The sequence below is a fragment of the Perognathus longimembris genome, chromosome 18 (genome assembly GCF_023159225.1).
Source record: "Perognathus longimembris pacificus isolate PPM17 chromosome 18, ASM2315922v1, whole genome shotgun sequence".
In the NCBI taxonomy this organism is placed as follows: Eukaryota; Metazoa; Chordata; class Mammalia; order Rodentia; family Heteromyidae; genus Perognathus; species Perognathus longimembris.
In genome coordinates, this window is record NC_063178.1 from 13002534 (window position 1) to 13027073 (window position 24540).

General features: G+C 36.4%; 1 protein-coding gene across 4 annotated transcripts in view; it reads right to left on the reverse strand.

The window, feature by feature from the left end:
* Positions 1-24179, reverse strand: part of Mindy3 (MINDY lysine 48 deubiquitinase 3) — a 56647-nt gene extending 32468 nt beyond the window's left edge. For 3 of the 4 annotated variants that reach the window (XR_007214045.1, XM_048367978.1, XM_048367979.1), the window contains exons 1-9: positions 23882-24179; positions 18062-18141; positions 15123-15183; positions 13244-13417; positions 10354-10405; positions 9119-9233; positions 6629-6702; positions 5534-5613; positions 210-280 (exon numbers count right to left, since the gene is read on the reverse strand). Coding sequence is in view for 3 of the 4 variants with exons in the window: in XM_048367978.1 (XP_048223935.1) it covers positions 210-280; positions 5534-5613; positions 6629-6702; positions 9119-9233; positions 10354-10405; positions 13244-13417; positions 15123-15183; positions 18062-18141; positions 23882-23975 (801 nt within the window). In the remaining variant the exon portion in view is untranslated. Of the gene's footprint in view, positions 1-209; positions 281-5533; positions 5614-6628; positions 6703-9118; positions 9234-10353; positions 10406-13243; positions 13418-15122; positions 15184-18061; positions 18142-23881 lie in introns of those variants that run through there. The other variant, XM_048367980.1, reaches the window with a different exon arrangement.
* Positions 24180-24540: the final 361 nt, after the last annotated feature.

The window sequence follows — 24540 nt, forward strand, 5'->3', positions numbered from 1 at the left end:
CTAACAGGAGAGACGGAATGATCAAGAATGATCAGGCAGTTTAACTCCTTAATAATCCTGACAGTTTAGGATGGGAGGTGAGGAAGGAACTAAAGAGATTGGTATATTATAATATTAAGTTAAAAGGCACCATCACAGGAACAAAAATAGTATGCACAACGTGGGTACGTAAATACTAAACATTCAAAGAACCATAAAAATCAACTTACCTTACAGTATCTTAAAGCTTCCATTAATGTTAAAAACCCTACAGCTGCTTGTTCATGTATACCAAGAAGTTCTGCAAAAAATAAAACAAAAGCAAAGTTATCACTGTGTTACTTATATATTAATTTCAAAAGTACATACAGATGTATAATAATGTATGCTCAATATATTTATACACACATCATAAGCAAAATGTCTACTTTTATTCAAAACTATACTGTAAAACATACCACATATTACAAGGTCACATCAAATCACCACTATACTACTCATTATCAAATACCCCCAATGGCCAGGCATGTTTTTGCATGGCTATAACAAAGAATTTTTTTTCTGAATCCAAAGATTTATTGGAATTATAAAAAGAAGACAGATTGACTTGCCTTTGAAAAACAATGGATAGTTAACCATAAATAGAAAATGTACTGCTGGGTAGCAATGACCCTGTTGGACACTACTTATAAATAAATGGACAACTCATGCTAACCCTTTGTAAACGAACCCAGACACTGTGCTTCTAAAACTGGGGACATAATGATGAATAGAAAACAGTTTCTGCTTATAAAGCTAAGAGTTGGCAGAGGGGGACAAATGAAAAAATCTGTGCGCTGTCTACAAGTACGCACACTACATACACACACACACACACACACACACACGCATGCATATACAGAATTAGGATAGCAGTTGCTTATAGTGTTAGGGAAGGCTTACAGATGGTGTAACATTTGAGCTCAACCCTAAAGCATATGCAGTAATTTTCCATGTCAAAGAAGATAAAAGAAAATTGAAAGCAAAGGAAATGGCAGAGAAATGGAAATCAATGTACTCAAGGTGTAAGTATTTGTTGAGGCTCCCTTTGCTTTTCTGGTTTTGTTTGGTTGTATTTCTTGTTTTCTGAGAAGGAACACGCAACATTGCCTTTACTGGACTCAATGAAGACCTAGTAAACAATTCTCTAAACTCAACCTCTCCAGGAGATGGGACTAAAGGTGTGTGACACCATACACGGTTCCTTAAACACACCTAGACCCTGATAAAGAAGTAGGTAGGACAGTGGTCCAAACCTAGACAGGCAAAAAGTATAAGGTTCCATCTGAAGAATGACAAAGGAAAAAGCTCCAGTGGTAAAGCACTTGCCTGGTAGGCAGAAAGCTCTGAGTGCAAACCCCAGAACTGGCAAACAAAGAATAAACAATAAATGGAAGGAATAAAGAAATGCAGTTTTATTTGGTCACTAGCTTCTTATAGGCAAGGATGAGCTAGACCAATGATCCTTATATTGGGGTTTAGAGCTCTGGGTCTGGAAAACCCCTTCAAATTCTGTGTGAGATCAGGCTGTTAATCGGCTGCTTCCCTCTTCCTCTCTCATGAATGTAGTTTTGAAATGAGTTACACTACAGCAGACTGACTTCATAAACATTTGAAAACCCAATTGTCCACTCATACACTAGAGATTAAGGAGAACTGGAAAAATGTTAAACAACACTAATCACTAATTTTGTTTAGTTTTCATTTAAATGCCATTTATATTTTTAAAAAATTGGCCATTTAATTTCCACCATTTAATTTCTAAAATCAATTATCACCACCTAGTGTTATGATTAGATACTACATCTGTTTCTTTGGATTTTAACATGTGTAGGATAGTATGTTTGCAAGATATGAAAAATAGCAAATAAAGTTTTCATAAATCTTGGGTGATAAATTATTCAGATTCAGTTAGTAATCACATGTTTAACTGGATTGGGAGCTTCATGGTTCTAGGCTGACCTGGGCAAAAAACCTGTACTGTGAGCCTCTTATTTCAACAGAAAAAGCTGAATGTGGCAGAACACATTTGTCACGCTAGATCACACACGTCATGTCAGTATTGCAGAGATACTTGTATAAATAGGAGGACTACAGTCCAGATTAAACAAGACAAAAATGCAAGCACTAACCTCAAAAATAAGCATGGCAGAGCCAGACACTTGAGGGGGCCTCAAACTCTGATAAGCTCATGAGACTCCCCTCCTGCTAAGCTAAGTGAGACTACAAGAACTGTGGTCCCAGGACAGAAAAGCCCTCAAGATTCTGTCTCCACAGAAGGGAAGCCAGATGTGGTGGTACATGTCCATGACCCTAACCATCGGAAGGCTAGCAGTAGGTGCTTCATGGCTCAGTGTGTGGCTGGGTGAGAAGTGAGACCCTATCTTGACTGGATACATTTGTTCATCAGGACAAGACTCATTCAATTCCTGCTTGACTTTGCAGGACTGTTAGATATTAGGTAATCAGACAGCACAAGAGAAATGAAACTATTCTTTGTTTTAACTCTAGTGTCTACTTAGTCTGTATCTTTATTAACTGAAAGTTGAAGGTTCTACATATAACATGCCTTGAAATGCATGTACACTATAGGATGGCTAAATGAAGCTAAACAGCCAGCTCACTCACATACTTACTTTATGGAAAGAGGGTACTTAACATTTACTGTTGGTGATTTTCAAGTGCAGAATACTATTCAATACCAATAGTCACCATATTTCATAAGAAAACTCAATCCTATTACTCTTTGTGTGTGTAAGTGTGTCTCTGCGCACACACACGCACGCATGCATGTGTGCCACTACTAAGGCTTGAACTCAAGGCCTGGATGCTGTCCTTTTTTTGCTCAAAGCTGGAGCTCTACCACTGGAGCCACAGTTCCACTTACAGCTTTTTGTGGTTAATTAGAGGTAAGAGTCTCAAGGACTTGCCTGTGCACAATAGCTTTGAATCACTAGTCTTCGATCTCAGTCTCTTAAGTGGGTAGGATTACAGGCATCAACTGTGAAAAAGCTCAGGGATAGCACCAAGGCCCTGAATTCAACCCCTCCGACTGGCAAACAAAACAAAATAAATCAAAAAGTAGTACTCTGGCTTTTTTTTTTTAATACTATATAACGTCTACCATGTTGTTAGAACAACAATACAATAAATGATGACAAATGTGTAGTTTTTTATTTAAGTTTATATAACTGAAAACACATTCAAGTTCAAAGTGAACATTGCTAATGAATAAAGGAATATACAAGAAATATACCTTGCCTGTTTTCTTTCTGTTCCAAGATAATTTTTTTTTTTTTTTTTGGTTCCCTGACCAGGAAACGAACCCGGCTGTTTCAAGATAATTATTTGCTTGGTTTTGGTCTTTACACTTAATCCACAGCAAAATACAGCCTTGACAGGCAATATTTCAGAAAGCATAAACCATGAATTTGTACATATTAGGAACCCAAAACGAGACAATTGACTGAAATGGTATTTAAAGGCAACAATACATTGACTGTGAGAGAAAGAACCTATGGAGACAAGGGAAAGCTGGTGAGAAGCCTAAACAGAGACAGAAGAATTTTGGCTGGGGAATAGAAGTTGAAATAAAGTGTAGAATGTGTAGAAAAATGGACCATAATAACTAGTAGCAGGTGCCAAAGAAATATACAAAAAACAAGTGGAGTTATAGCTAGAGAACACAGAAGGAAGTAGTAAAGACAGGGACAAAGTGGGAAAGGGTGGGTACCTCAACCAGAGTTGAGCAGGACCAGCTGTTCTTTCTAAATCACCTGAGGTTCTTAAGATATCTCAGGGCTCAGAAACCACTGGGAGAGGAGAAAAAGAGGTGCACTTTGTGGGGAGACCAGAAAGCCCACATGTTACTGAAGAGACTGAGGTATCTTTAGCTCACAGGTACAAATGCTTTGAGCTATGAATCAGAACAGGCTTCAAAGAACTAGGATACCATTAATTAGAGGAAGCAGATTAAGATAACTTGCTAGTTTCTTTCCCCATGAATTTCCTTCTTTAAAATTTGACTTTTTCCAAAATTAACAAAACTATGCTCTCAACCTCATCACTACATGAATAATTTTGCATGTTACCTAATGGGAAGGGGAGTAAAAATAGTTCTGAAATTTCTGAAACAATAAAATGAAGAACTAGATCATGTTGCCATGCTTTTCAACTTCTCGATTTTCACAGCAATTAAGTATATTTATTTCTGATCATGTTGCCACGCTTTTCAAATTCTCGATTTTCACAGCAATTAAGTATATTTATTTCTGAAGTTTGACAAAAATTCATACTTAAAATTCAGAAGCATCTAAATGGAATAAAAAGTATTATTTTCTCAATCATAACATGGTTTGATGATCATTTTATCTACTTATGAATTATTAAAAATGGAGTAAATTTGCCTATAAACTCTGAGAACTGTGGAATTTCATGTCTTTTATCACACTTAAGTTGAATTAGCCAATACATTTAAACTGACTCCAGTACAAACCACAGGAGTTTTAGTGAAAGTTAAACATCAGCTTTTCTTAACAGAATGTATTTTCATTTAGTACTCTGACAATGCAAGAGGCTGTATGAAAGAAATACAGCAAGTCACCTTATTTACACATTTATTACAGTGTGGTTTTAACCAAATGTAGTACAGAAAAGATAATTTTAAAAAATCTCAAAAACAAAAACGTAAAACCTCTGCTTGGTTGATGCTGAGTTCTGAGTTCTAAATTTACTATTGGTTGTGTTTAAATCATTGTGTCATCTGCTGAACTGATTCTCTGAGCTTAATGTTTTAAAACCATCCTTCCCCAAGAGCAAATGGTGTCCACAACAAAGTAAAAATTAATGTGTTTAAGAGATAAAGTGAATCTGGTGGAGTCAGCTTGTCTTTAGCCAAAGTTGGGTGGCATTATGGGTAAAGTGAATCAAGCCGTCTGCAGTACAATACTGAGCATTCATCATGCTTCCTCAACGGAAGTCTCCTTGAATCACTGACAGGGATACCAACCATCTACTGTAACTGAAGCCAGACAGGAAAGCGGCAATGGAAGTCTCAGCAGTTTAAACGTCTCAGATAACATCAACTCCAAGCATTTACAAAGAAAATATGTTATTAAAAGTAACACACACAAAAAGACCCTCCAGACGTTCATGGTAATACTTTAAATTGCAATGCTTTGCACTTTCCCTTCAATTTTAAACAAATACTGTCTCTTGGTAAATACTGAGATTATTTTTTCTAAAGAAGTTAGTCCTACAGTCCCACTATCATACTACAGAAAACAAAGGCCCGAGAAATTATATGACTGGATTAAAGTCATATACTTGGAACAGAAACTCAAGATTACCTTGCTCCAAAATCTATACTCTTTATGTTATGGGGTCTTGGAAACTGTAAAGGATTCTTCTATGAGAAAGTACTTACCTTCACCTCTAAGTAAGGGAGAGCCAATGGATAGATGAAAATCAGTATTTTCCACTGAAAGAGCAGTCACACAAGAAAGAATATACTTACGCATTCCTGAGCACTCTCTATCACCATCCCATACATTAGAAACAGCATGTCCTGTCAGTAGGAGGTTAATCAAACTTTGGCTAGAAATAAAATTTAAAAGAAATTAGAACATGAATAAAAATAATCCCAAAGACGCGAAGTCCTGACTTTTTACATTAAATTTAGGAAAACTTTAATTTTCCATTTTATAAACCAGCCTTGTTAAGTAGATCACAATCTGTATTATCACATGATCTGTCATTAAATACAGATATACACTAAAATTTAAGTGGATAAAAAAATGATATATAGAGCCTTGTGCTGGTGGCTCATACCTGTAATACTAGCTACTCAGAAGGCTGAGATCTGAGGACTGTGGTTCAAAGCCAGCCTGGGCAGCAAAGGCCATGAGACTCTATAATCTCCAATTAACTACCAGAAAACCAGAAGTGGCATTGTGACTAGCCTTGAGCACAAAGAAGTTCAGGGACAGTGCGTAGGCCTTGAGTTCAAGCTCCACACCCAACCAAAGAAAAGGAAAGAAAAAATGATATATACACTGATAATTTAATATTCCTATCTTTAACATGTATATGTAATTATTAATAATATACAGATTTTGATGGAAGACATATGAATTTTAACCACAGAGGCAAAGAGGTCTAAAAAAGGGGTTCATGTGTAAAAGTGGATTAACTATTAGTCTTGGAATAATTTTGGTAAAACTAAGTTAAGCTATAAAAGGCTGAAAAGGAAAAATGGGGAACTTTTTTTCTCCCAATCAAAAAAATTTTCTAAGAACACCTTATTTCTAGGCAAAAATGAGTTTTTTATCTTTAAAAACATCTCATAAATGAGACTTAAATGGAATTTGTTAAAATACCTTTCCACTATTATCTTAAAACAAAATGCTTCTGACAATAAACACAGTGCATACATTAACCTAAACTGAAGTTAGCATGGTACACATGAAGCTAACAATTTGTAAAGCATAAGACTTGCAACCTAGGGATGTTAGAGTGTCAGTAGTCCTGATAAGCAAGATTACCTAGCTCATCATCTTTTATCACAAATCAGTTTCTTCAAAAGCCCCCAGGAGGAGATTTAGTTCCTTACCTGCCATGCCCATATACAGGATCTATCAAGGGTTCACTTGTATCTTCAATTTCATTTTTTATATTCTCAATGCCCTAAAGAAACCAAGAATTCACTGACTTAATTTAAAAACTAAAATATAAATAAATTATAGCCAGTTTACTATAAATTAATAAAGTGCAATCTTTAAAATAACATTTCTTTCAAAGAGTTATTCATATTTCAAGAAGGACTGCATTTGAGATGAAAACTGTAGCAAGTAGTTTCCTACGAGTATCTTTTTATTTTCTCTCATAGGCTATATGTAAAGAAAACTAATGGAGGGCTGGGGATATGGCCTAGTGGCTAGAGTGCTTGCCTCGTAGACATGAAGCCCTGGGTTCAATTCCCCAGCACCACATACACAGAAAATGGCCAGAAGTGGTGCTGTGGCTCAAGTGGCAGAGTGCTAGCCTTGAGCTAAAAGAAGCCCGGGACAGCGCTCAGGCCCTGAGTCCAAGGCCCAGGACTGGCAAAAAAAAAAAAAAAAAGAAGAAAACTAATGGACTTGTGGATAACATACCTAATGCTGGTCAAAGGGGAAAAAGGAGAATATTTAGCAAAATGGCGACATTCATTAAACATCAGGCTAAATTAAAACCTAATATGCCTATTAAGGCAACTAACTGATTTTACTTTAGGTCATTTAAAGAATTTACTAATACTTAATATATATACAGAAACACGGCTTTGGACATAGACATAAATTTAAATATATGAGAGTACAGCTGGGCCATGAGAAAATGCAAATGTAGATTTTGCTTTCCCCCAAATACTGATTATTCAAATATATATCAGCAAAATAAAATGTAAGTTAAGAGTAAGAAATTTCTTATTCTTTTGAAAATCATATCTTTGATACTTTCTAATCTCTCAAAAGGCCAAATGCCAAAATAAAGTTCTAGACACTGGACGAGGGCAAGAAGATTCAGGATTTTAGTTTCATCAGCACCAAATGATATGCGGTAACCTTCATTTGCTATTTACATAATTCTCACCACTGCTCCCACCACCTTATAGATCACTTCTAAGAACTGAATAGATAATTAAGTCAAAATATTAAATGATAGCAGGGGAAACAAACAGATATGTTATCTTGTGCCTGCCATCCTCTAAACAATCAGAGGCTACAGTGAAGTCAAAATGAGTAACAGAAACAAATGACAACCACTTCAAAGAGCACTCAAAAGAATGACTAACACAATGATGCATTGGCTGAAAAGGAGAACTGGCAAGAAACATCAAATGTGTTGGGCATAAAGCACTGCAGAATGAACAGTGAAGTGCTCATAAGCAACCAATCATCTTAGACAGCACCTCCACTGCTATTCCCAACACCTACCCAACTGTTTCTGGTTCTCTCTTATTTATCTTGATATTTGTCTGAATGTTTATAAATGTTTGTCTGAATTTTCCTACTTAACTTTCTAAATATCTGTCCTTTGTTCACTGTCATAAATAAGGATTCATCTACAATTTCCCTAACCTTAGACTTGTATTTCATATATACACTAAGTCTTTTAATTATACATTCTCATCTCAATTTAAGGCAGCCTGGATCAACAAGATCTTATCCCTTCCTTATTGAAATTTTGCTGGGTTCCAATTTTGAGCAGATAAAACCTTGGGTATTTTTGCATAATATGTAAGAACCTTCAGAGACTTTATACAGGTGATTAATCCTCCACCATTTTCCTTCTGGAATATTATGTTGCAGTTGTGCATACTTTATTTCTCATACATGTGTTATACTTCCAATCCCTTAAGCCTCTAGACTTGCCTCTGCACTGCTGAAAATTTTTTTTCTGATGCAAATTTTTGTTCATATGTACAGTCAAATGGCCCAGTAAACATTAATTCAGACATGGTGTAGCTAGTAGAAAATTCAACAGGGAGTATGAGACTGGCATTTGAGGGAAAGGCTAGCACACATTCTGGACCTAGCCACTCTGTAAGTGGAGAAGAACTATCCAAGGAGCAAGTGAGCATGGGACCAAGCACATTCAGAAGGGGAGAGTAAAGACAAGAAGGTAACTTGTACAGAAAGAAAGGTACTGAAAAAATGACAACAACAACAATAAAAGAATTGCGAGACATTAAAAGAAGAACACTAACATGGTGGCTTATCAGATTAAGTCAAGAAAAATTCCAGAAGACCTTGAGGAGCTCAAGTAGCAGACATTGTTAAAATAAAAACAAAAAAGTCAAAAGAATAACCATTTCCTAATTAGAACACTGCGGATTACCTCTGCAGTTCAGAAGAGCAGAGGTAAAATTAAGTGTGAAAATGGTTAGTAAGTGAATGAAGTAGAAATGAGTCAATTCCTTATTATCAGCCTAAGATACTTATTATCTTATTCCTTATTATCAGCCTAAGATTTAGAGCCAGGAGCAGGAAACAGACTGTTCATCACAGCAGAAAAAACAGTACAAAAACAATAAAGGGCAGAAGAAGCAACCTCTTAAACAAACCTTGGTCAGTAACACAGAATACAGAAAAAGCAATACTCCAAATCTGTTTCCCCACATTGAATACTGATCCAAGACAGCATCTTTTAATTCTGATAAACTTCTAAATGATCTTTTACTGGAGAGGAAAAAAAGAATCAAGTATTAGTATCACGGTGAGATTTGTGACATTTATAAATGGGAAAAAATTAAATTGTCTCAAACATTAAAAACATACAAATAGGAAATTTTTGTTACATTTCAGGGTTTTGAGTACTAATTAAGCCATTCCAAAAGAAAAATAAAAGCCATTGCTGACAACTACCACTACATACAATGTATACTACAAAGACAGACAGTTTACTTGACAAGGAATCTCTTCATCTCTTAGGTGCAACACTTCTCATCAATATTATTGAAGAATGTATCTAGAAAATAGAGTGGTCCTCTTTAGAGAGGTATTTAATAACCATGAAAACACTCTTCTGAAGCCTAAAAGTTATTTGACAAATGCCACAGCACTAGTGCTAAAGTATACATTTGTGGCTTAAAAATGTTAAATTTCAAAACAAATGCCACCTATGGTTCATCAATATGACCATCCTTACCTTTTGTTCTGCAATAAAAAAATTAAAACCTGAGCATTTTAATGAAAAAAATTATAGAAAGCCGTACTTTGGCAAATAAGTAATTCTAGTATTTACCTCACTAAAAAAACTATATTCATTCAGGACAGAAAAATATAAAGCTAAAATTATTTTCTTTCACTGTTAATGACAAAAAGGCTTTTAAAGTTTTTTTAAAAAACACCGGGGCTGGGGATATAGCCTAGTGGCAAGAGTGCCTGCCTCGGATACACGAGGCCCTAGGTTCGATTCCCCAGCACCACATATACAGAAAACGGCCAGAAGCGCGCTGTGGCTCAAGTGGCGGAGTGCTAGCCTTGAGCGGGAAGAAGCCAGGGACAGTGCTCAGGCCCTGAGTCTAAGGCCCAGGACTGGCCAAAAAAAAAACAAAAAAAAAACACAAAAAAAAAACACTGTACTTGTATAGTTAATGTAGGGCATTGCATAATTAAATTTGCTTATATAAGTCATTTTGTAATTTGAAAGTAAGTTAATCCTTAAACAAGGGATTTAAATGCACATTAAGTAATATAGTACTATATAGAATTCTAAGAACCTTTCCATAGTATGAACAAACTTAAAATGGCAATGTGTCCACAAGATAAGTATTTTAAATGTTCCGATGTTACTTACTGAATTAATGCATGAAATCGCTCAAAGCCAAGCTCTTCGACAGCCAAGGCAGCTATACATAAAAGACACTTTTCAGCACTACACACGGCAAATAAATGACACAAGATACACAGCAAGCTGTAAATACTGTCAAGCAATCAAAATTTCCCTATTTCTTTACTCCTTAAAATTCTCAGTGTAGTTTAAACTTTATGATAACATGAACTTATATTCCAGCATCTTAGTTACTATGGTCATAACTAAAATGGATGTTAATACTGAGAATGTGGGAGAGTTATTGCATAAAAACATTTCTTTTCAATCCAGCTCTGCTAGGACAGTCTGTAAATGAGGAAAACTTAGTGGTAGTGCTTCACACATCATTTTCATGTGTCCTGCACTTTTTCAAATAATCTATGTAAAATCAGCATAGTCTATCTTCTTCCTTAATGTAAATCTGTAGGTTTAATGCTTCATTACTAAACAAAGCACTGAAATTAATTACGCAGGTTCACCAACATCTTTAAGTTTGTTTCCTTGTTTGTTTGTTTTTTGGTATAACAATTGACAAGTTTTCAGCAATTTATTTAGATGTCAAGGAAGTGTAAGAAAATGAAAGCAAGCATTTTCAAAGAAATGTTGCTAAGCACTATCCTGAGAGCCAGAACCTTCTGTAAATGCTGTGGCTGTTTGATATCACTCAATCCTCACACCACTTCTGTATCTCCTTCAGCAGAACAGTGATGGGAGGCACAGACAGGAGGCCTCCCAAGAGCAGAAAGCACTAGGGCTCACACTTGAATTTGGTCTTTAAAAATAGTTGAACCAAAATGTCTGTTTTGTCACAATTTCTTACATTTTTATAGGGCCAATACTAATGCTTTCAAATAAAAAATTCTTATTAGTGATGCAGTATAGATGAAAAATTAAATTTATTAGAATTTAAAATGTTATATTAGCCATTGAAAGCTTTGATTCTCCATTACTTCAAATTACTTTGTAGTATCTCTGTAAAGTCCAAATAGACTCAATAATCTGCAGGTTATATGGGAAACAAACTGAAATTGAACCTGAGTATTCACTACTGCAAACAAGTATGCATTACCAACCAGCCAAAAATATACACACCACATAAGCCAATGAAATTAATGTTTGTACACAATGTAATATTAATGAGAGAAATACACTTAAGATTTCAAGATAAAAGTAAAAGTTCTACCTAATCTTTTCCAAATTATACTCTTTTGTAATTCTGAGTATCCCAATAATTTTATTAGTTAAACCATCAAAATAGACATAAAGAGAGTAATTTACAGGTAATAGAGGCAAGCAAAAGAAAAAGCTTAGCAGGCAGGGATGGTAGAAAATAAAACACAAGAAAAAGAACGTAGCTGGGAATAAAGGAAAGAACAGGTAAAATAGATTGTTATATGAAACAAAAATTTTTTAGAGTACGTTCATTTGCCAGTATGTGATAAAACTCTTGAGAATTCAATATAATATACCCATCTAAATTAATTACTGAATTAACAGATCATAATGAGGCTATTTAATCTAGAGCAGTTTAACTATCAGTACTTGAACAGCATCTTCCATAGTAAGTACAACATACAGTATTAACACCGTAATGAAAAATGTTATATAAAAAGATCTTACTACTTTTTCACAGATTTCTTTATATGCTGACTTTACAGACATAAGCTTTACCATATCTTTGAAAGAGTTCACTGATTCATCTCTCAGAATTTCTATACCTGAAATGCAACCTCAATGTTTTAAAGCCAATCTTAAATAACCTGTTTTACTATCATTTTTGTAAATGCTTTCCACTTCATTTCAAGTATCGTTCATTATCAGCACTACAATGTTAAATTCTTTCTGGAAGTCAATTCTTCAAAGGCTTGAAGAAAAACATCACTCAACTGTATAAATCTTTAAAATTGTTTCTTGCTAATATACTCTTAAAACTTGCTCAACTCAAGACATTTTAACTATAGAATATGAGAAAGAAGACAAAGATAGCATAGAAATGTTTTTACCTAAGAGGCAAGGGTACCTGATAAGATACATCTATATGGAAAGCAAGGTATATGGCAAAAGCAATTTTCTAAATGTCAGGTATCTAATGAAGAAAAAAATCTATACAGATGGTATTAGTGGGAGGCACTACTGGTGAGTCACTTATTTAAGCACTTGAGACGAGCTACTATCTAAAAATCACCTGTGAGCAAGATTAGTCATCAGAAGACAGAAGACAAATGCAACTCTTAACTAGTTTCTGTAGCACTGAAGTCTCACTGTGGCCAATCACATGAGAATTTTCAAAAGCCAGAAACTGCAGATGTTTCTTTTATGAATGAGAATAGCTATCACTTCAGCTATTTTAAAGAAAAAAAAAACTTTAATCAAGGCATAGAAAACTTAACATGTAATTTAAACACAATTAAGATTTTAAAATAACCACATACATAACAATGTCCAAAACTTGGGATTAAAAAAAAACACCCAGCATGTACATAAGAAAAATGTCCCTGTCTTTACTCTAGAAAGCAACTAAAGGTATTTCAGAAATACTGTAAAGTTGCAAGTCCTATTTATTTATAATAATTGAAAAAAAATAAGGCACCTACACAGGTTCTTTAAACAGATGTTCTTTAAACTTTCTAAACAAGAGTCCAAACCTGTGGGGAGATTGTTATCAAGATGATGGATTTCTTTTCTCCCTCTCTCGTTTTTTTTTGTTTTTTGCAAAAAATCTCGCAGTAATTAAAATAAATAAGAGGAAAATAGAAAATATTGAGACTTATTTAGTTAACCTAGGCTTAGCGATATGTTATGCATGAAGATTGAAAATATTTTCTCTTCAAAAGTACAACAAAATACTTTACTTCAGGAATAAAATGTATCTTACAAGAATGTTCCACTTGGCAACTAGACTCTGCAGGGGTTCCAGAAATACTAGCAGTTTCCTCGGCCGTCCTTCCTCTTAACCAGGAAACGAAGCAGTATGATCCAGAGTTGTCACAAGAAGCACTTTCTAGAATATCACATAAGGTATGACAAAGGAGCTCCTTCTGCTCTTCCTCTAAAAACAACCAAAATACAAGTCATAACAGTTTTCTTTGAAGGGAAAAAAGAAACCAAAAAAATCCCACCACAAATGGTATTAAGAAAGTTCCATTTTGTGACATAAACCAAGCATTTTAAGAATGGAAAATCCCTCTCTCTATAATCTACAGATTACACTTAGGAAAAACAAGGTGTCTTAAGAACTAAAGTATTGGCACTATGGGAAAACGCATGATGCTTGGAACAGCTTGATACAGGGGAGGGATCTCTGTCAGGTTACATACAACCCTTAAGCCACCAAGTTCCACTGACTGCAGAACTGAGCACTAGGGTCCAGATGCTGAGAACCCTTTGCCCCTGCTAACTCCTATCTGACCACCCCACCCAAGTGGAATGAGGATATTGTCAGAGCATGTACGAACACCTTTATAACATCAGAGAGGCCTCTGGTTTTGCTGCATAACACAGAAGCTGCTGATACTGTACTGCAGTAATCTGAGCATCAGGATTTTGCTGCAAATAGCAGAAAATAAATGTTGTTCTTTTTTTCCCCCGTACCTAAACAATCCCCCCTTTTCAAGCAGTGTTAACTCTCTAGAGGTAATGCCATTTTCAGAAACCTTCAAATATTTTCTATAGACTGTGAATATATTTTTTTCATTCTCTCTATATATTTACATTCTGTAAAAAATTGTATTATACAACATAGTCTCTATGTTTTCTAATGGATTACAAGTTCTTCAAAGGCAGGAACTGTACATCCGTTCACTTTAACAGAGCCAACTATCATAAATAGTGCCATCAACCAATTTTGCATTTAACAAATTATATGTAATAACAAAATACAGCCATAATACTTCAATTCTTACATTCAAAATTATTAGGTCCTGTGCTCATGGTTTGGAAAGCTGTTATGGCCTTAAATATGAAACTGCCATTGAATGTATTTGACCTTTTCTAGAAGTTACTGGGAGGTTCATATGGAATTATATAAATGAAAGAAAAGATCTTTGTGCCTAGTAAGGGTAATACAAATGTTTGTCATTAACAGGTAGCACCATACATTCCCAAATAAATCATATTGTAGATAGATGCTGTAACAGCTTCATTTGAAATTTGGATTTGATTCAGAATTATTTGCAATAAGCAAGACATTATAAGATGCTGAATGCAAAGATATTTTGATATCTTTGTTAGCACTAAATAAGGCAAACACACACACAGAGACACACACACACACACTGCATTATTATTCTCTATAGTGTGATATCATCCAGAAATTCTGGGAACTGTATGTATGCTTTAGCAAGGTACCCAAGGTTTTTTCCCCTTAGTTATATCACCTTGACTTACATCTCTTAGTGGTCAGGAAAATCAACAGAGAAATAAATATTTAAAAAAATTTGAGTGTGAAATTTTCTGAAACATCTCAGGGGAAAAATATCCCACAATTTTTTTTTTTCAGTATTGGAGATCAAACCCACAGTCTTGTAAGTACTTTACACCCTTGTATTATAAGACAGCGACTTGCTAAATATCCCAGACTGGCCTCAAACTTTTGATCCTCCTGCCCCCACTTCTTGAGTTTAGTACAGTACTGTACCACCATGTTTGGCATTCAGTTTACTTTTACAACAGTTAATTTTAATGGAACTATTGACAATGAATGATGCAGAGATAAACACAGATGATGAAAAAGTTCTAAAAGAGAGCTGGCATACCTGAGCAATCCCGCCATGATGACTTCTCAGAAGAAAACAGAAGCTTCTTCAAAAGAAATGCCTTTACATAATTAAAGCAATAATGAGAATGCATTATAAACATAGTTCATGTGATTGCAAAATGGGAAATACTAACTTGAAACCCTTTTCTGATATTTTGAATAATTTCATAAAATTTCAAATGATTTATCTCCATATTCAACAGTAACTATTCAGTATTTAACTTCGAATTTAGTGTTATAATTTTTATGTCAACAGAGTTATCCATTCCCAATACAAATTTTATAACAAGTAGAAAAAAATGATTCAAATTATGGTCACATAAGTGGAAATTACAGATACCACTGCTCTATGTACAAAGTGAAGGTCATAGAAAACAGGGTTAATTCTACATTTCTCAGATTTCTAGGGGTAATTAGTTACATTTAAATACAGAAGTGGTTCTTTCCCTGTTAGCTCTGATCTGTGAAAGAAAAATTTCAATACTAAGAGCCATCACATTATTTTAAGGAGTTTCTTCTACTTTCCTGGTTTGACACACAAAAGGAAAACCAAATGACTCTACTGTTTCCCTTCAGTGAGTCAACTATGTGACATTAGTTACTTGACAGAAAGCAGTGGACTGCAATATAGTGTTGCCCTTCTCAAAGGGCAATTTATCTGACTTGTTTTGTTTAAAACAGAGGATCTTGGGCTCCAATATTAAAATCTGAATCTGCAGAGGGCATATCCAAGAAAAAGAGGTACTCCAGGTATATTTGACAACATCTGAGCAGAAAAGGGGCTGCTTTAGTCAAGTAGAACTAGATTTGAGTGTTCACTACTTTATTATTTTTTTATTAACTTTATTAATGGTACAAGCCTTTGTGGAAGGCTTTATATGAGAAAATTTATGGAAGGTACTCTGAATTTATCTGGAAACTCATGAGCAATCAATTCAAAGATTTTAACAAACAACAAAGTCACTGCTACCAACATAAAATGGAGCAGTCTAACCAAGTATCTTAAAAAGTTTGCAGTAAGAAAGGACACCTACTATTCCAACATGAGTACAAACAGTGTTTGCACTTTTGATTTATACCATCTCCTTCTAGTCTTTTTTTCTTCTCTTTTTTTATAAGTGAGAATCATAGTGGCTATATTAAGTTTCTCATGTTTGGTTTTCCATAGAAATTCATAATCGTAAGTATTCCATCAATACTTGCCTATCAAACTGTCAAAATTTACTTACTAATTACACTCTTAAATTATACTACTGGACACTATATTTTTTATTACTAAAATATATGAGTTTCTTTTTGAATACAACTTTTTTCTTGCATAATGAAGAGTCAATTATTTCCTGAAAGATCCATGATGATAGGCTTAGGTTTCTTTAAAATTTAATTATCATTAAAAGCAGTTGTACAGAGGAGTTGTCATTTAACAAAAGTTTATGAAAACACTATGTCTTGATCAATGTCACTCCTTTCAACAATCTCACCCATCCCTCCTCTACACCTCTTCCCTCACACCATTTTTTTTTTTTTTTTTTGGGCCAGTCCTGGGCCTTAGACTCAGGGCCTGGCCAGTCCTGGGCCTTGAACTCAGGGCCTGAGCACTGTCCCTGGCTTCTTTGTGCTCAAGGCTAGCACTCTGCCACTTGAGCCACAGCGCCACTTCTGGTTGTTTTCTATATATGTGGTGCTGGGGAATCGAACCCAGGGCTTCATGTACATGGAGCAAGCACCCTCACACCATTTTTTAAGTACACTGAATTTTAAACTCTTATGATTAACTTCAGATTTAATTATTCATAGGCTTTCAAGGAAATCCCTAAGGTATTATTATTGACAAAGAGGGCTGTTTATAAAATCTAATTTATACATGGAGAATCTTCAATTTAGACAAGATACTTCTTGATGATCAAAATTTTTCCCAGGTTCTCAGTGTAACAGCTACAATTAACTCATAGTTAAACCAGTAATTCTAAGGCATAATCCAGACATTCAAATTTTTCTTAACTTTAAATAATCTTATTACTGCAAAAAGTCAACATATTTCTTCTTTAAAGAAAGTAATGACCATAAACATATTTTGGCATCAAGCACTAGAGGAGATGTTGTTTATTATTTAATAATATTTAAGTTTAAAAAATAGTATTCGAGAGAAAAATGTGCCTTGTAGCTGGCATTTTAGGAATATATTCTTTATGCCTAGTTGATAATCATATTAAATATCTATTTTCAAAACAAGATTAAAAACCTAAATTACAGAACTAAAACATATAAATTACAGCTTATTTCATAACAGTTCTGAAATTACACTGCTGTCCAGACAGTGTAACAATACACTGTAACAATAAACTGAAAAATCTTGATTTTTAAAAATAGTGTAATTAATGTCATTTTTATAGCAGATCAATTTAAATATATCTAGATTCAAAATCAAATTAAAAGATGATTTTAAGTGTTAAAAAATCACATTAAAGAATTTGGATAAGCCCTAGCATCTTTGGCAAACCAAACCAAACCAAACCAAAACAATTACTTGTGAAATTCTGTTTGAAATCCGTTGCTAATCATTTTGTCTAGAAAGGACAAAGCTATTGCTCCAAATAGTATATATTGTCAAATGATTTTAACATTGAAAAAGTTTCAAGCCATGAAAATACTAACTCATCTTTTAAGAAACATCATTTTTGTGCAAAGAACAAATCAAAGTGGTGTGGTCAGTAGGATACACTAAAGGTTAAGATCAATAATTCCTAATCTTACGAAAGTCAAGGAATATTTACTGTTTTCCCCCTAAAAATATAGTTACAATGCTACTGACACATAAACAAAAGTTAAAAGCTCATCAAGTCTTGTATATACAGTACAGACATTCGAAAACAAAAAGCCAAGGATGAATCATTTGAATAAGTCCCTTTAAGGAGCTGATAAGGTATTCTATGTTACCTGAACAGGTGCAATAACAGCACAGGGGCCACCTTCAAACTGTTCTAATGCAGATGCCTCTGATTCACTAAACACAAACCCTAAAAATGAAAGCAAGTAGCAAAGATTAAAAATATAATTCATGTAGCAACTAAGAATTTTTCACTTCATTTGTTTTTTCATTTAATTTGCTATTATGTGTCACATGAGCAAAATACCTACAAATCATCAGGTACAGTGTTTCTTTTGGAAAGATCAAAGAATCCTCTGGAAAAGCTACAGAGATATGCACGTTCATAATTCTGTACCTTGGATAGAAGGAAACTAATAATAATAATACTGATAATTTATTTATTAATGCTGGTGATTGAAATGAAGGACTCAGGCATATGAAACACATATACACCACCACTGAAGTACACTCCCAGCTCCTAAATCTGACTTTTACATCATTTAGTTTGCACTCCAGGGAAGACTAGATAATCTATACTCAAAACTTGTAAGACTCTTTCCAAACATATTTTTAAATCACTTCAATCTTTGAATCACGTTCTGTACATTAAAAAGTAAAGGGCATCAGAGAACTCACAATGGCTCTATATTTTACTTCAAATACTGTCAAACCAGCATTACTGAGAGTGGCTAGAAGTTTCTCAGAGGACCTTCAGGCAGTTATCAGGAGAATCCAGTTTTAATCTAGAAACTTTGTGGAAATCATTTCACCTCATTAGATCTTATGCTTAAAAATTATCACATTTTAGCATGCTACAAATCTATCAAATTTTATTAATGGTTAAAATCCAGTAATCTCATGCACCAAATATTTAATGAACATCAGATACCATTCCAATAATCTGGGATACATGCATGAATGTTGAAATCTCTAATCTGAGGGAACTGATAGTCCAGCCAAAGACAAACAAGTAACTAAAATAAATGAATATAAAAGAAGAATGAAGAGGATGACGTGATTACAGAAGGCAATGACTTTTCCTAAATCATAAGCTATGACCTCGAGGCTAGTCTTGAGTAAGAATTTGCCTGAGAAGCAAAGACAGACAAAATTGAGGTAAAGAAGATACTACAGAGAAAATATTTGTATGAGCATGGACTCAGGGAAGTTCAATGCAGCTGGAGGGTAGACTGGAAGAGAGGGCAAACAGGAAAAAGAGAAGGTGACCGTGTCCCTTCCATTTTGGTTCCCCTGTTCTATCTTTCCCTTCTTAATTTCTTCTCAGTCTCCTCACTATTCAAATACTGGTGATCTCTATGCAGGTCCAAGCATTAGGATATGTAATTTTTTCTTTTGATACATTCTCCCTGGGTAATTTTGTTTACTCTGAATTTCCATTGTTGATTATTACCAGTTAATTCCAAGATTAGAATCCCAAACACATAGCACCTAAATTCTTTCTTCCATATGATCTGGCTTCTGCCTATCTCTTCTATTTCACTCTTTGACATTTTCCTCCTTTAGCTTCCAGCCACGTTGAACTTCTTTCAGGTCTTCAAGTATTCCTATACGGGCTTCACAGTGTAGTTGTGTGCCACCATGCCTTGCCTGTTTCTTAACCTTTGTACATAACGTTCCTTCTGCTTGAACACCTGCTAACCCTTTCTCCAAAAAATAAAAAATTCAGACTTATCTTTAAGGCTTCACCCTAAGATGAGGTCCTCTTGGTATAAGGCACCGAATTCTTATAAACATGTTCGTTTGTATTCCACCTACAGTCCATCTACTGTTCAAAGGCCTTTATCTCTCAATTGGAATGCTGTTGCACGTTTTCAACTGTATCTTCCAATTCTTTACCTCCTGTTGTTGTTGTTCTCTGTGTGTGTGGGGGAGGGGTGGTACTGGGGTACTGTGGCTAGAACTCAGGGCCTTGTGTTTGCTACCAGGTACTCTGTTTGTATCACATACTCAATCCTTTTTTTCCTTTATTTTTGGAATAAGATCTTGCAATTTTGTCCACTCTGCCTGGATTAATATCCTATTTTTGGGATAACAGGTGCATGCCACTACACAAAGCTTTTAATTGGTTGAGATAGGCTCTTGCAAACACTTTTTTCCCCAGCCCTTTGTGCTTTAGATCTTGTGTCTTGGGTTTTGTGATTTTGCCTGTGCCAGCCTCAGGCTGCAAGCCTATTTATGCCATGAATTTCTTTGCAATTTTCCAATCCCTTACTGTTATGTGTTACTCCTTATATTCAATAGTGAAACTACTGACAACTATGGCCTCTTCAGTTCCCCTAATTATTAATATCATTTTCACCTTATTTAAGCACGATTATTCTCATCCTTAAAACTCATTAATTGCAACCAAATATAGCCTTCCCATAATCCCCACCCAAAGAAAACCACCACACTGAGGCTGCTACAAATAGCAAAATTGAGTTTCTCCCTTTCTGAGTAATCTTTAAGTAAGACAAAATAGCTTAAAGGGGAAAAAATGGTTTCTGAGTGTACACAATCTACACCAGAGGCAAGCAAACTATGATCGTCAGATGCTTTTATAAATGAAGTCCTATAAAAGCCACATTTTTGTACTTAACTATACATAATTATAGCAATAAGTGGGAAAAGGGGGAAAATTAAACCAAGAGAAAAATAAGAGGAAAAAGAAACCATCATAGAAGAGAGCACTGAGTGACAAAAGGCCCCTTCACAGGAAGTCTGACAAGCCCTCAGCTACACAATCAATACTGAAGAGACTAAATTCCTGATAGGTCAAATGTTTCCATTTATAGGATGATGAATATTACTTCTGTTAGGTCTAGATGACTTTTGTTTTGGTTCTGTTGAGATGTGGTCAATCTAACCACGATCATCGCTACTACTGTTCTGGTATAAACAACTACTGTTCCCTGGAATTCTGTAGCTGCAATCATATTATATATCACATCTCATCTTAGTGCCACTTTATCCAGTATAGTAGATAAAACTTAGCAGCCAAATCAATCTTTCAATAATTTGTGAAATCCTGTCTCCCTTGCTTCAAACCTTCCTTTTTACTCAGAATAAAAGTCTTGACAATGCCTTAGCACAACTTGAGCCTTATTATTTTCTACATCAAGTTTATTATCTTTCTCTACTCTCCCTCCTTTCCAGTCTCACTAGCTTCCTTCCTGCTCTTTGAGCAGGAGAATGGACTTCCGTCAGATGTTTGTGAGCTTAGTGGCTCCAAATGTTTGTTTAAACCTCATCTTAACACTAGGCCTTAAAACAAAACAAAACACTAGGCCTATCCACACTATCCCACCCCACCACACCCTATCCCTTTACTTTCTAACTATTGTACATGCATAATATATGCTACTATGGTTGTTTGTCTTCCCTCTCACCCTTCAACTACAAGGGTCTGGAACTGGGGTAGAGCCTGCAGGAAGAAAAAAAAAAGTGGTGCTAATAACTAAAGAAGTGAAGAAGAAAGAAAATCAGGGAGTCAGAAAAAAATCCAAGTTAAAAAAAAAAGCCTCCATCAAACCTTTAAATTGAGTTGTCTTTAAATAAAAACTGGCCAAAAATAATGAACAAAGAACCTATTCCACTTTTTTAAATAAATGGGAGAATTATCTAAAAGTATCAAACCAATTAAAAACAACTGTGCTGTATCGGCAGCTCATTGTTTTGGCAGCCCTATCAAAATAATTTAAGCTGGTCGATTTGGCTCTCTAAATATTTACATTAGATTGCAGTTGTCAATTCAAAGTACAATTATGGACTACGAAATGCAGCCAGGGTTGATGTCATGTTGCTACTGCATCAAAGCAATGACTTGTACCTAATTCCCATAGTTCTAAAATGACCACTAGAGTAACATTTTACCAATGACCTCAAAAAATGAAAGAATACAGCAGTAAACAAACCCAAACCAGTAACAGATTACTCAAGTATCACATCTATCTACCTAACTACTTACCTACCCACCCATCTACCTATCTTTTCTATCTCTCTAGCTGGTTGCTTTAAATTTTGACCAGTGTAAGATCTTGAATAAATACAACTGCACTTTGTGGAGAGAACAAACTTTTAGGTTGCTATGGTCTTCACTGAATTAACCTTTTATCTTGTTAAGGAACTTGCACCTGACTAAAAAGTGGCAAGCAGAGCATTCTAAAGTTCTATTTAGAATAATCTAATTGTCAGGGCAAAGCCAGAGGAATCTATGGCTTACTTCACAATTTAAATGCTTTGTAAATTAACATCACAGTAAGTATTACTTGCTGTGTTTATGTCATAGCTATAAAGAAATATAAACATAAACAATGTAGAATATTACCTTATTTTACATTGTTACAAGCTTAATAAGGGTTGCCTGATGAGAAGGAACATTTTTCTTAATCACCTTTAGTTTTGTGTATTTTACAACTGTTCAGTATTAAATAAATCAACATGGTCAATTTTAAAATCTGCAGCAGGTGTCTAGGATATTAAAAAGTAGTTAACTGACATAACTGAATGAATACAAACAGCCAAACTGAAGACATGTAGAATTTTGACACTCGTGTAAACTAGGAAAATAATGAACACAGAGGTATATTAAGAGTTGGGCCACTCAGTCAGAATTCACTTCTAACAATTTGTGCAACTTTGGCCCAGTTTAATCCTTGATGTCTGGTTTTCATCTGAAAACAAAGAGTGATAGACCAAACAGTCCAGGTTACTGTAGTAAGTCATTGTTCCTATTTCACCAGCTTTAAAACAGATATGTCTAAAAGGGAAGAAAGGCTTATATCTTCAATTTTTGTAACAATACACCCATTTTGAAATACATACTTTTACTTACTATGCAAAATAATTTTAAGAAACACCCAAATTTTTGGCACCAGGTGTTCTGTAAATAGTGGTATGTGTGTAAAAAATGAATATACACACATGTATGTATGTAGCCACACCTTAAGTAATGCATTGTTTTAATATCACAACTGAAGAATTAAGAATAACAGGAGCTCCAGTGGCACAAACGGTCAGCTCGAGGTACTTACAAGAACTGAGGATGATTGCTAACAGCAAAACACCCATTGCAGATCCTGATACATTGCAGGAATGCAATAAATGGTACTCTTCGCTTCATTATTATTTGTATTAAACTTCTTATATATACCAAAAAAAAAAAAAAAAAGGAAAAAGAAAAAAGATCCTGTCTAGGTAGTGGTTGTAGGGTTGTAGGGCAGCACAGGGAGCGCTGTGATTCACATTTCCTTTTTCAACTGTAACAGCCAGCGCCGGATACAATCTTTCAACTAAAGATACTTTGGGCCATCAGTAAGACCTGTAGCGAGTTAACAGCGGGTTTCTATTCGGAGTACCACGCCTAGCCCTATCATTAAGCCACCACCAACTAAACTGCTTTCTGAAGGCATCAGTCACCCTGACCTTCCCAAAGGAAAAGAAAAAATCACTTCCTTCGCTCCCCCAAAGGCATCAAACCCGGATAACAGAAAAGCCCCCGCTTAGAGGGTGGGGGTGTTGGGGTGTCAAAATCTGGAGGGTTCCAGTAGCCATGGAGACCCTGACACCTGCGCAGGGCGGGGTGGAGGTGGGGGGTCCCCCCGCGCGGCCAGGCCCAGGGACTGCCCTCCTCCCTGGTCCCCGGCCGTGAGGCGGGGCAGCAGCTGGGCGAGCTGGGCGAGCTGGGCGAGCGGGCGGGGGTCGCCGTCTCCTCGGAGGACAGCTGCAGCCGCGCTCCCCGGCTCCCCACGGCGTCCCCCCTCCCCCGGACGGGCAGAGCCGTTTTCCAGAACCTCCCCGGCTGGGCGCTGAGCCGCGCGTCGGCCGGCGGTGATCCCGGGGACCGAGGCGGCCGCCGCGGAGGGCGCTGGGCCCGGGGAGCCCGGTACCTTGCGTCCAGCGGCAGAAGATGGTGTCGGCGAGGCCCGGGCTGCCCTTGGTGCCCCACACCAGCTCCAGCAGCTCTTTGGTCAGTTCGGACATGGTGGGGTACCGGCGGGCGGATCTTCGCTTTCAGGACTCGGGCCCCGACACATAAGGAAGGGGGCCGACTTCGGAGGCCGAAGCTGCGCGATGGCGGCGAAGGCGTCCGGAACGTTAGGACGGAGACCAAGAGCGGAGGGCGCCCCGGGCAGCGACCACGCCTGTCATGCCCGCCCAGGGCCGTGAGAGCGCTCCGCTGCCGGAAGTGGATGGACTTCCGGTCACGGCGCCCCGCCCCCGCGGAGGGCCCCGGAATCCCCGCCCCGGAAGCGGAAGTGGGCTAGGAGAGGGTCCTTTGGCCTCCGGGGCAGTCTGAGCCCTTTAGTGGGATTGCTGCTTCTGTACCAGGGGCCTGTCCCGGCGGGTGGACCGGTTTGCCTCCTTGTGCTGCACCTCTTTCCTTGGAGCCTGGTTCTAGAAGGAGATAAAAGCTCTGAGGCCCAAGCTGCAATGCCTAAGATCTATGCCCGTTCCTGAATCTTTGTGATATTAATTATGCAGAACAACAAAGCAATGGTTGAAGCACACAGAGGTAATGCCCTCGACTGTATGGGGAGCTGGGCAT